This window comes from Netta rufina (genome assembly GCF_964035555.1).
Source record: "Netta rufina genome assembly, chromosome: W".
Taxonomy (NCBI): Eukaryota; Metazoa; Chordata; class Aves; order Anseriformes; family Anatidae; genus Netta; species Netta rufina.
Window position 1 is genome coordinate 13821238 of NC_140139.1, and position 12131 is coordinate 13833368.

General features: G+C 37.6%; 1 protein-coding gene and 1 long non-coding RNA gene across 2 annotated transcripts in view; one reads left to right on the forward strand and one right to left on the reverse strand.

Moving 5' to 3' along the window:
- LOC311220879 (ras GTPase-activating protein 1-like) overlaps positions 1–12131 on the forward strand; it is a gene marked incomplete at its 5' end in the record, with an annotated part of 114291 nt that overhangs the window by 88390 nt on the left and 13770 nt on the right. The window contains one exon of the mRNA XM_084304512.1: positions 9815–9901. Within this exon, the coding sequence (XP_084160638.1) occupies positions 9815–9901 (87 nt within the window). The remainder of the gene's footprint in view (positions 1–9814; positions 9902–12131) is intronic.
- On the reverse strand, positions 4850–7787 carry LOC311220784. Its single transcript, XR_014619252.1, has 3 exons — positions 7670–7787; positions 5634–5790; positions 4850–4938 (listed from the first exon to the last, which is right to left on the reverse strand). It is a non-coding gene; the product is annotated as an uncharacterized lncRNA (long non-coding RNA).

Below are 12131 nucleotides of genomic sequence, written 5' to 3' on the forward strand. Positions count from 1 at the left end.
GTACCTGAGCGAATTAGCTATGGTGGAGGCAATCTATAGCAACCTGGACAATGATCAGGTATCCAAAGACCCAGATGAAGTCCAGAGCACACGGTCCATGAGGCAGAAGATTGTACAGAGTGCACCATCATCATCCGCAAGTACTCTGGTGATAATGAGACACAGAGGCACCAACAGTGGATGTAGTGGCCAGCCAACTCTGGCAATTAGAAGAGAATCTTTCTTCCTTCCTATGGGCCTGTATCTCAGCTGTAGAGAAACTGTTCCAAGAAGTCCAGCAACTCAAAGAGAATGACTTCCTCCCTTTTCATACCGGCCAGTATCTCAGCTATTAGGAATCAGCCTTTTTTGTTCAAGGGAAAGGGTATCGTGGGTGCACACCACGTGCCACCCTGTGGTTTTATGTGTGACCGCGGGGAGGAAATGAGGAGAGGAAGTGGGATGATAAATCTACCTTGATACTAGAAGCACGGGTATGTGAGTTGCAAGGAAAAACAATCACAAAAGGGTGTTCTTCCAGGATAATTACTGTTCCAGTTTCTACTGGGCAGTTCTCCAGACAGAGTAGATGGGTTGAGTTTACTCCTGGTTATAGTGGAGGGACATTCGATTCACATTTACAAGAAGCAAGTAATGAATTCAAATGCAATGACCAGGATTAGAGGCGCCCTGCCTCCAGCCAGCTGGAGGAAAGGGACAACCAGGTTTATTAGTCTGTGTGGACTCAATGGCCTCACGCATCAGACCCACAGGAGTATAAGGCTCTAGTGGACACTGGTGCACAGTGTACCGTAATGCCATCAAGCTATAAAGGGGCAGAACCCATCGGTATTTCTGGAGTGACAGGGGAATCCCAGCAGCTAACTGTATTGGAGGCCAAAGTGAGCCTAACTGGGAATGAGTGACAAAAGCACTCCGCTGTGACTGTCCTGGAGGCCCTGTGCATCCTTCCTATAGGATGGGACCCAGAAGGGTACTGGCAGGCTTTTGGTGTGGTTGCCCTGGGTACAGAGAAGAGCTCTACCCAGCTGTACAGCCGTCTACCTTTTCCAAACTCTTCTGTTGTGAGGTTGCTGCATGTCAAAGAACAGCAGGTGCCAATTGTTACTATGACAGTGAATCAGTGGCAATAATGCACCGAGATTGCCTGGTTCCCATCCATGAGCTGATTCATTGACTGGGGAGCCCAGGAGTGCTCAGGAAGACTTGCTCACCCTTTAGTAGTCCCATATGTCCAGCGTGAAGGTCGGATGGAGAGTGGAGGCTAACTGTGGACTATCAAGGCCTGAACAAAGTCGAGTGCACCTGTACCATACATGTTAGAACTCCGGTATGAACTGGAGTCAAAGTAACTGGATAAATCCACGCTAGAGCGGGCACACCTGTGAAGGGACTGTGGCCTGTGCATAAGTCCATGCCAGAGCAGGTAGACCCCCAAAAGGGACCGTAGCCCACAGAGGATCCATGCTGGAGCAGGGGCAAGGGAGGGAGTTCATTGCAGTGTTAAACTCTGTAGCATAGTCCAAAGGGAAAAGGGGTGGAGATTGTAGTGGATATACATTTAAACTGCTGTAATCCATGATTTGAGTTGTGTGTTATAGGAAGTACTGTAACAGGAACCACCCAAACTAATGGAGGATGAGCCTTGGAAGAAGCCAGGCAAGTGCAGCAGCAAGCCAACTTGAGCTGGCTTTGGTGCCCAATAACTTGACACAACACGTTGCCTCTCCTGTCCTGAGTGACCACCATAACAGATGGAGTCAAAGTCACAGACTAAATGAACTCAACGTCCCTTTTATAAACATTTCAATGAGGCCTCCCATAGACAAAGGGAATGATATCTGTGTATATGTCAAAGGACAGGAAGGGGGTGGTAATTAATGAGGATGTATTGTGGATAGTGTGGGACTTGAGCATGATGCAAATGTATGGAATAAGTGGTGGAGATTGTGCTGGCTCTCGCTGGGATGGAGTTAATTATCTTCAAAGCAGCTGATATGGTGCTGTGTTTTAGATTTGTGTTGATAGCACGCCACTGGGCTGGTGTGCCTCTCCTATGAAGAAAGGCTGAGAGAGCTGAGGCTGTTCAGCCTGAAGAAGAGAAGGCTCTGGGGTGACCTTATTGTAGCTTTTCAATACCTAAAGGGGGATAACTTTTTGCTCATGCAGACAATGACAGGACAAAGGGGAATGGCTTTAAACTAAAAGAGGGGAGATTTAGATTAGAGGTTAGGAGGAAATTCTTCACTCCACGTTGCCCAGAGAAGTAGTGGATGCCCCATCCTTGGAGGTGTTCAAGACCAGCTTGGATGAGTCCCTGGGCAATCTGATCTAGTGGGTGGCATCCCTGCCCGTGGCAGGGGGTTGGAACTAGATCTTTAAGGTCCCTTCCAACCCAAGCCATTCTATGTTAACAAACAGGAATTCACTCCGGTTGGTTTAACAAAGGTACTGCATAACTCCAAGAAAGAAAGTACATGCAGGATTTGCTATTGTTGAAAGTAAAGTTCTGAGATCAGCATCATTTTACAACAAGGAGACAATCCCCCCCCCCCCCCCCCCATTATTTATATAGCTTCACCTGACGTAGACGTTTATTGGATTTCCCTGGACTGTTTTTTCTTAAACTGCAAAACATCTGCAGAGCCTTCATCCAGTCCTAAGACAGAAAGGCACAGAACAGTGTAACAAGAAGTCAGACTCACCTTCTTGCGCTAGAACAGACATGTCTAAAAAATAAAAATACATTGAAGTATCTGAAGTTTTCTTTAGATTGAAAAAAAAAACCCACTTGTATGCAGTTCAAATTATGAAATTTGAATATTAAAGCAAAATTCATCTTTACTCAGCAAAACTAAAGAAAGAATTTACAAAACTGATTCTCTTTTAGAAATATTAAGCATTACTAATGGATATACAGTGTGACCTTTACCAATTTTCAAAAATAGTGATATTACATTAAATTAAAAACAGTATGTAAAATGAAGCAAGACTTAGGTGCTTCTGAGAAAATAACAGTTGACAAGTCAAACTGTTCTGATCATTCTCTCGTCCATTTCTGTATCACAGTCATATTTTACTGCATATGCTTCAAACAAAAACAAAGCAGCATTAACAGAGAAACAGTGAAAATTATAACCTACACCCCCATTCTCTCTGCTCACAAATGCAGAGAGCAGAGTGGATATTTTGTAAGGTAGAAGATATGCTATAGCCTCATTCTCGTGTTTTCATCCCCCACTCCCAAATTTTGTAAGTTTTTCTAAAGCACAAAATTTAGGCTTTGAGTAACATTCATAAAGGTGTAGTAGTTCAAAGATCTGCTGCCTACACAAAGTACAATTTAATAATGTCATTAAAGAAAAAAAAATTAAAAAGACATTTTCAGTCTTATCCTTTACATTACCTTCCACATTTAAAATATACAAGTACATTCTATATTGGAGCTATTCTCAGGTAAATCACTTTGTGAGTGAAGTTTTAGCTTTCTAAACCTTCCACAAAAGGAAGAACTCTCAACTATGCATTTTTTTTTTGTAGCTTGTTTCCTTATCCAAATAAGGAAAAGCAATTGAAGACCCACAGAACCTCCTAAATACTCTAAATTAATATAAATATTTCCTAGATATATACTCCTCTTTATTCCCCCTCCTAACAAGAAAAGTTTTCCCCTTAAATTCCAAAGTTTACACTAGCATGAGTAATGCACCATGGCATGTACAGTGACACTAGTATATGAGGCTACACTTCACATTACATTCACAAATGTTTTGTACAAACATCAAAGACATCATGCAATCCATTGGACATCTGCTTTGATATTTACCACATTATATGAAAACTGGCAAGTTTTCCTTAATATACCAACAAAACTATTCTTCCATGAAATTTTACAAGGTACAGACAACTGAAACTTCTGAAATTGGAAGCATCTGTAAAACAATTGATGTGCCTTACCAAGAATAATTTTATAAATGAAATCCTATAAATGCAGTGAACAGCTTAAATGTTAAGCAAGTCTAACCCAAAAGCAGATTATACCAAACGGTCAGAAAACAGGACAGAATATTCTGCCTACTGTACATTCTTAAATAAAATCAAATGCAAAGGTTAACTTCTAACACGGGTATTTCAGAGCCATGGAATACCAAAACAACTTAATGATTAAGAACATTATCGCATCTTACATACGTTCTTCTGTCGGTGGGTGACTTTTAGAGAATTAGGCTCCACTCCTACAATTTTTAATCTGCAAACATTAATTGCTAGAGAGCTAATAACTAAATGATAGTAATTAAAAAATAAATAAATCTTACTTTTCATGCAAAATCAGTGCCCAAGAATATAAACAACCACCAATTTATGGTCAGGACAAATAACTGTAAAATGCTCAGCAAATTCTGATCGCTGGACATACTTGCATCAGCATTTTTGTTCACATCAAGAAGCACTCTTGAAGGAAAACTCCCCACTTACCATGCTTTGGTTCATAACATAGAAGATTCTTGGAGAGCAAACAAATTTTTTTTGGACTGAACTACTCCAAAAGATAATTCTCCAGAAATATTTTAGGGAAACTAATGAGAGTTCAGTGCATGAGACCAGACTAAAACTTGTCCAAAGTAAAACCCCCAAAGCTACATTCTCAGCATCAACAATTTCCCTTACAGATCTGCTACTTGCATGGTAATATTTGTTAATGTAGACATAGCTACCATCTGTGGTAGGCATGCTTTCTATTACAGAAGGGAAATATTAAACAAAATTTCTATTACAGAAGGGAAATATTAAACATTACAAGACAAAAAAAAATTGCTTTTAAAATTATATTTATCAACAAAATCTCTCACCTGTGTTTGTTCTGGAGTTTCTCCTGCAAAGTAAAAGATGTAATGCTCTTCGCTGAAGTGCTGAACTACTATTTGAAAACAGTTTGGCCTTAATAAAAGAACAAAACCCATAAGGCTTATTAATCTTTGTAGCATTGACAAATGTCTCCATTTCTTGATATCTGCCAAATCAAAGTTCACACTGAACTAATACATTTCTGATGTTTGACTGTATAGAGCATTGAACACAGAGTAGTTTCAACCCCCAATTTAGCTTTCTAATACCTATCAGCAAAAGAATGCAGATCTTTTGGAATTGACAAAATCCTTGATCTTGTCAATTTTTGGTTCAATAGGATTAAAACCCTCAATAGAGTTGCTTCATAATCTTTTTAATGCCTGTAATACAAAATGGGGAACAATTAATACACAATATTGAAAAATGACAATGCAATAGCCCAAATCATTATTACACACAAGACAATCTTAAGACTAAGTTCTAAAATTTCTTACTAGAATTTGTTTATGAACAGTTGCTAGCAATCAAGTTGCCATGGCTTAACAAGTTACCATTTTCAGTTAAATCTGTCTACATACACTCTTGCAATCTACACCAACTATGGAATAAAACACAATATAAACCAACAGTCACAATGCTTACATTTCACAATCAGAAAACAAACAAACAAACAAAAAAAAACCACCTTGTTCATTACTGACATATTGTCCATGTACTATACATGCCTCAAACTAGCAGTTAACTGCCCTGCTGCATGTACAAGCATTAAAAAATCAGTGTCGTACCTGCCAAATAAACTGTCATGTACTCCATAGATGGAACACACACTAAGGTCTATTAAACCTTTAGGTTTTGTGGCTCGTTTTTCACTTTCAAAATAAATAAGATGGGCATCATTTCCCTCCAATATAAAGTACAAGTTTTTCCATCTCTTCCCCTTACCTGTAAAAAAGCAAGTAGGAAGTTACAATATTGTTTTAAAGAAAATATAAATTTTGTAAATGAAGAAAAAAGAGGGCAGTAAGGTTTTTGTCAAAATACAAACAGAAAAACAACATACAGTTAACCATGCTTAAGCAGTAATATCAGTATGCATATGCAATGTTTTCTGCAACATCTAGCTAAAAACAGTCCCTCTTCACATGTTCAGGTACAATTGTAGATGGTTCTCTAAACATTTTCATTAATCTCAACAGGATTAAGCAAGTGCACGAGCTGCCCAGACAACTCCATTCATATCGATGAGAAGACTGACTATGCAGTTCGCAAATAATGTGTGATGCTGTAAACAATCCAAATTAATAAAGCTATTTTAAATTAAGAAACGGATTTCTCCTGACATGAGAAAATTATTCCTAAACTCTTACTAACTGCTCAGCATAACAAATTGCATCACGATATCTTAAAACCGTATCACTACAGAATAGAAATAGGAACATAATATACACATACTTGAATCAGAACCAAACCTGAACCCAAACACACCTATATCCAAGAATTTGGCCAGTTCCACGTTTCAGAGAAAAACGTAAAAACATAAGACACAGTACCTTTTAGAAAAGCATTCAGCATTAATTTTCAACTTGATCATCATAGATCTACCACATACCTTCATAAACAAGGACTAGAACTCACAGTTTTGGAAAACCTACTTTAACATCTAGTCATACTCTACTAGATGGAAGAGTGATTTTATTAATTTTTTGTTCTATATGCAGGTACGTGTCTCTCTCCATACCTATTCAGTACTCCTGCTTGCACATGTAAAGTATCTCAGTATCCCTTTTAGCTAAAAATTTATTTATTTATTTTTAAAAGTTTATTCTCAGCTAATTCCTCAACTCTACCACAGCCCTCTACACCTTATCTCAGAATTAACACTCTCAAGAGAAGAGGTGCTTTCCTTGCTTTATTCAGAGGATCTAGTTTTTATTTCCTCTGAATGCATCTTTTATATTTGACTATATCTAAGTGCTTGCCTTCTTTCTCATTTTTGCTCGCTATCCAGACCATTATCTGGAACTTATTGTTTAAGTTACGGTCTTCGTCATTTCTAGAAACATTATTATTATTTTTTATTTATGTTTAATTTTTAAATGTTTGTTGTATTGCTGATCATTAAAATCAGCTTTAGCGGAAACAAAAAAAAATAAAACCATGATACTTGGTAAGGGACTAGCTTCCTTGGAACTCCAACACCTTATTCAATGGCAATTCTTTAAGGATATATTGGGATGAGTCAGGCAGCTTTTAATCCAATTACTGTACATTACGTTGACTGTGTCAGTGTTAGACAGAACTTTAATAGTTCTGTCTATACAGAACTACTACTACTAAGTTCCGTCTGTACAGAACTACCCAGAATACACATTTTAAATTACACATATTACCTAACTTGGAATAACAAAATTAAACCAGCTCTGGTCTCCAATGAACGCACTGATTTACGTTAATCTAGCTCTCTAACTCATGCCATCAGCTTAAATTTAAATGAATTGCATACTAAGTATGAATTTTATAAAAGTGTACTTCATTTAATGAGTTTGAATATTACCTTTGATGAAAGGCACTTAGTTTTTGTGCTGCTCTGATTTTTTTCAGCAAGAACTGCCAATGAACTTTATATTACGTGTCATTTTATGTATTATGTATTTATATTGGTGAATTTAAGGAAAAAGAACCTTTCATATCTATAACTTTCTATAACCTTTTGCTCACTTCAATTTTGCCTCCACTAGGTACCAGTGCTACACAAAACATGCATCCAAATCTGCTTTTTTTTTTTTTAAGAGAAACATTTTATAGAAGCAACAGAACTCACTTTTTTTTAGAAGATAACCTTTTTTGACAATATTTTTATAAAAAGCATCCTTTGTTTTGCGACGAATTGTATTGTAGATTTCTTTTCCATCCACCGTATTATTAAGCACTTGTTCTTGATGCTGGTAAATAAGGGAGAAATCAGCAGTTGGGTTTTTTTTATTTTTTTTTTTTTTGTCTGTTTGTTTGTTTAAAGCTCAGGAATCAACTGTGAAACAATTAAACACTATGAAGCTGCAACCAAAAATATTATTGAACACTACCAATCTTTTATTATTGTTCTCTCGCGTTTTAGCAAACCAATATAATTTCATACAATACCTTTGCCAGAAATGTAATGTGACTATTTCTTGTGGAATGATTAGACCAGAATAAACCTTATTTTTCTTATAAAATACAGACCGATGTTTACAAAGTAACATCTGTATTTATTTAACATTAAATAGAAAGCATCACCTTTCACATTGATTTATATAAAATTTACATAAGTCTTTAAAGGTTATCGAGTGTCTGGCTGTCTTCTATCAAAACTTTTGGGAATGACTAATTAAGGATAAACTCTGAAGCAACAAGAATGGTGCAGATCTAAATTAAAACAGTTATTTATGCAAGAAGTTGTGCATTCCCTCACTAACCTTATTTGCACTCATGTCCTAAATGAGTAACATTCAAACATAAAACAATAGGAGAAAGCAGAAACACAGGATAAATTTATATAGAAACTAAAATCTGGAAATGTAAATATCAAGTTAGAACAGCCAAAAGACAAGCCAAGTTTGACCTTACTAAGTCAGCTGATCAAGAATGATGTGTATCTGTTAGCACGGTACTAGAGGAGGGGCATGAAGTTTCCCATTTTTCTTCCCAAGTAACTTTTTGTTTGCTGAGGCCCTGCTTTCCAGGATGTAGGTAGACATCTGCCTGTGGAGCAGAACTAGTGAATGAATTCCATATTTTTCTTTATTTGCATGCATGGCTTTTTCTTCACCTTTTAAACTGGTTTTATCTTGACCTATGAATTTTTCTCCCTTTTGCCCTTCTTATTCTCTCCCCCATCCTGCACAGGGAGAGTGAGGAAGTGATTAGCTGCTGGCTAGGATCAACCCACCACAGAATAGCAGAGTAGCACAGAAGTTTCTTTTGTGTTGGTGAAGAAAAGATTAAGCATTAAAAGTTGTATTTTTTTAAAGGGGAAAACTATTGCTTAACTACCTTTAAACACTTAAAATGTATTTATGGAAACAAATTGTTATTCATTCAGTTAAAAAGTGGGAAAAAAAAGCAACAAATTTATTATAAAACGTTTTTATTCACATATGAATAATCAGAATCTGAATTGCACAATTAGAATTGTGTATTAGTCAAGGACTCTGCCTTTTGTATATGGACTGTCATAACAGATGTTAAATTAATGTAAAGTTTATGTCTTTGTCCTGGTTTTGGCTAGGATCGAGTTAATTTTAGTCCTAAAGCTGGTATAGTGTTGTGATTTGGATTTAGGATGATAATAACGCTGATAACACACTGATGTTTTAGTTGTTGCAAAGCAGTGCTTACACAGTGTCATGGACTTTGCTACTCCTCATACTGCCCTGCCAGCAAGGAGGCTGGGGGTGCACAAGAAGTTGGGAGGGGACAGAACCAGAACAGCTGACCCAAACTGGCCAAAGGGATATTCCATATGATCCATATGATGTCATGCTGAACAATTAATATGGAGTGGCTGGCTGGGGCGGGGGGGACCACTGCTTAGGGATGGGATGGGTATCAGTCAGCAGGTGGTAAGCAATTGCATTGTGCATCACTTGCTTTCTACGTTATTATTGTTATTATTATCATAATCATTATTATTCTTTCTCTTCCTTTTCTGTCCTATTAAACTGTCTTTATCTCAACCCACAAGTGTTTACTTTTTTTTCTCTCCTGATTCTCTCCCCCATCCCAGTGGGAGGTGTAGGGGGGGCTGTGAACGACTGTGCGGTGCTTAGCTGCTTGCCGGGTTAAACCACAACAGTCTGAATAATAAATCTATCATTGATAATAATTCTGCATTAAGCAGGAGGTTGGACTAGATACAGCTTCTGAACAGCTGTTTTAATTGCGAAGTTTTTTTAATGGAATGAGTAACTGGCTATTATTTTTACAGGACACTGAGATATATTTATGGATGTTTGCAGAAGTCTGTTCAAAACAAGTGGCCAACTAATACCACAATGAGAACAAGAGTTGTTAGGTATGTTACTTGTTATTTTGTTTTAAGTTGAAAATAATATTTTAACGTCTCATTATTTTCACCCTTCAGTGTGTTTATATATTTTTCTTTCAGTGCCAATTCTTTATAGCACTTACATGGGTTACAACATTATTTAAGATCATGATAGTGCTGGGGCATGATATCCCAATTAAGGTTTGAGAGCTTGCTAGATTTAGTCATGCTGTTAGAACCTTTGCTAGAAATATAGTATAGAGTTCAGTATAGCTTTACTTAATAGCTTTAACTTAGAACTTACTTTTGCATTTTATGATTTTACAAACTAATCTAAAATATTGATTTCCATTTTCATGTTGGGAAAGAGAAAAACTTATCTCAAAGTGATAGTTAACCTTCGTGATACCTCTAGAGAGCAATGGCCTCTGAAGATGATGTTCCTGTCATATGCCATCTGGGAGAATCATGCCTTTTCCAGGAACTCCTGTTCTCTGAACTGGCAATGAGTACAAAAACTCAAGTCTGTATTCATAAACCAATTGAATAATTAGTTCTTCCAGTGTTAAACTGGTCGGTTGCCAGCCAGTGCAGGTCAAAAATCTTTGACAAAGATGAGGTCTTAACACTATCTTTCTAAATGATACTAGAGGTATAAGGGTATCAGAGATGCATCTCTTCTATGTTTGCTTTACGTTTTGTTTTTTGTTTTTTTTTTCAAGCCTAGCTTGATAGTAGACTAGCATCTGTCACTGATAATGATTTGCTGAGTTTAATCTCTTATTGAACAGTCTTTCAGATGATTTGTCATTGGCTCTTGTTTATCACTGACTTATGTCATTCAGCATCCCATGGAGGGGGAAGGGGGATTGCCTTCAAATTGAGGCTGCTCTTATCAGAGGTGTTGGGACTAGCCTATTCCAAGGGTGTAGAACTTAAAAGCAAATACCATGTCTCTCTGTTCCTCCCTAACTCCAGAGACTGCCATGTGCCTTAAGTGGATACATCTGTCATTCAGAATTTTCCTGGGGTTTCTGCTGAATACTATAAATACTGTCTCCCTTTCACATCACCTTAGCCTTCATAAGTGGATTCTTGTGACTTGTCTCGAGAGTACAGTTTCTTGCAGCTTCCAGTGAAGAATATTATCTTTTATTGTACTGGTTTTGGTCCAATAAAGATTATGTATTCAGAGACAGGTGGGAATTTTTAAAGTGTCTGGGTAGCTTCCCTTCTATATCATTCAAAAAGTGCTGCCATTTCTGTCTGATTGTAAAAGCCCATGTATAGGTATCGACTCATTCTTAATTTAGTTTGACAGGTATAAGAAGCACCAAATCTTCTGTATCTGCAAAGTCTATCTTAGGTTCATACCCCAGTTTACAGAATCACAGAATGGCCAAGGTTGGAAGGGACCTCTGAAGATCATCACCTCCCCTGCCAATCAGGATTGCCTTGAGTACATTGCACAGGATGGCATCCAGGCGGGTTTTGAATTTCTCCATAGAAGACTCCACAGCCTCTCTGGGCAACCAGTTCCAGTGCTCTGTCACCCTCACAGTAAAGAAGTGCCTTCTCATATTCAGCCGGAATATTCTACTGTGCTTCAGTTTGTGCCCGTTCCCTCTTCTCCTTTTGCTGGGCACAACTGAAAAGAGACCAGCTCCATCCTCTCAACACCCTTCCCTCAGATATTGATACACATTAATGAGGTCTCCCCTCAGTCTTAACTTTTCCAGGCTAAACAGGACCAGATCTTTCATCCTGTCCTCGTACGACAGGAGCTGCAGTCCTCTAATCATCTCAGTAGCCCTCCTCTGGACTCGCTCCAGTAGTTCTATGTCCATCTTGTACTGGGTTGTCTTCAACTTCAGGCCATCTAAAAAAGAAATTGGTGCATGTTCTATGACTTCAAAATTATTTACTTCCTCATAGCTTCAAGTACATTCCATAGAAAATATTTTTGTTTCACACTGTTATAAATGAAGTCTCAACTCAATCTGAATTTTGTAATATTTATAAAACAAATATTTCTAAAAGGTATAAAAGGCAAGTAAACAGCACTGGGTGTGCGGGGAGTCTACGCTCCACCAACAGGCACACACGAACATCAAACATTCTAAATATACAGAACATTGCTTTACATAATAAACCCGAGTATGCCTATACATACGTACAATCAGAAAAGGTAACAAACAATCCTTTAAGTTCCATGACCTAACAGTCTCCATTTTCCATTTCTTTTCTTGATTACTAA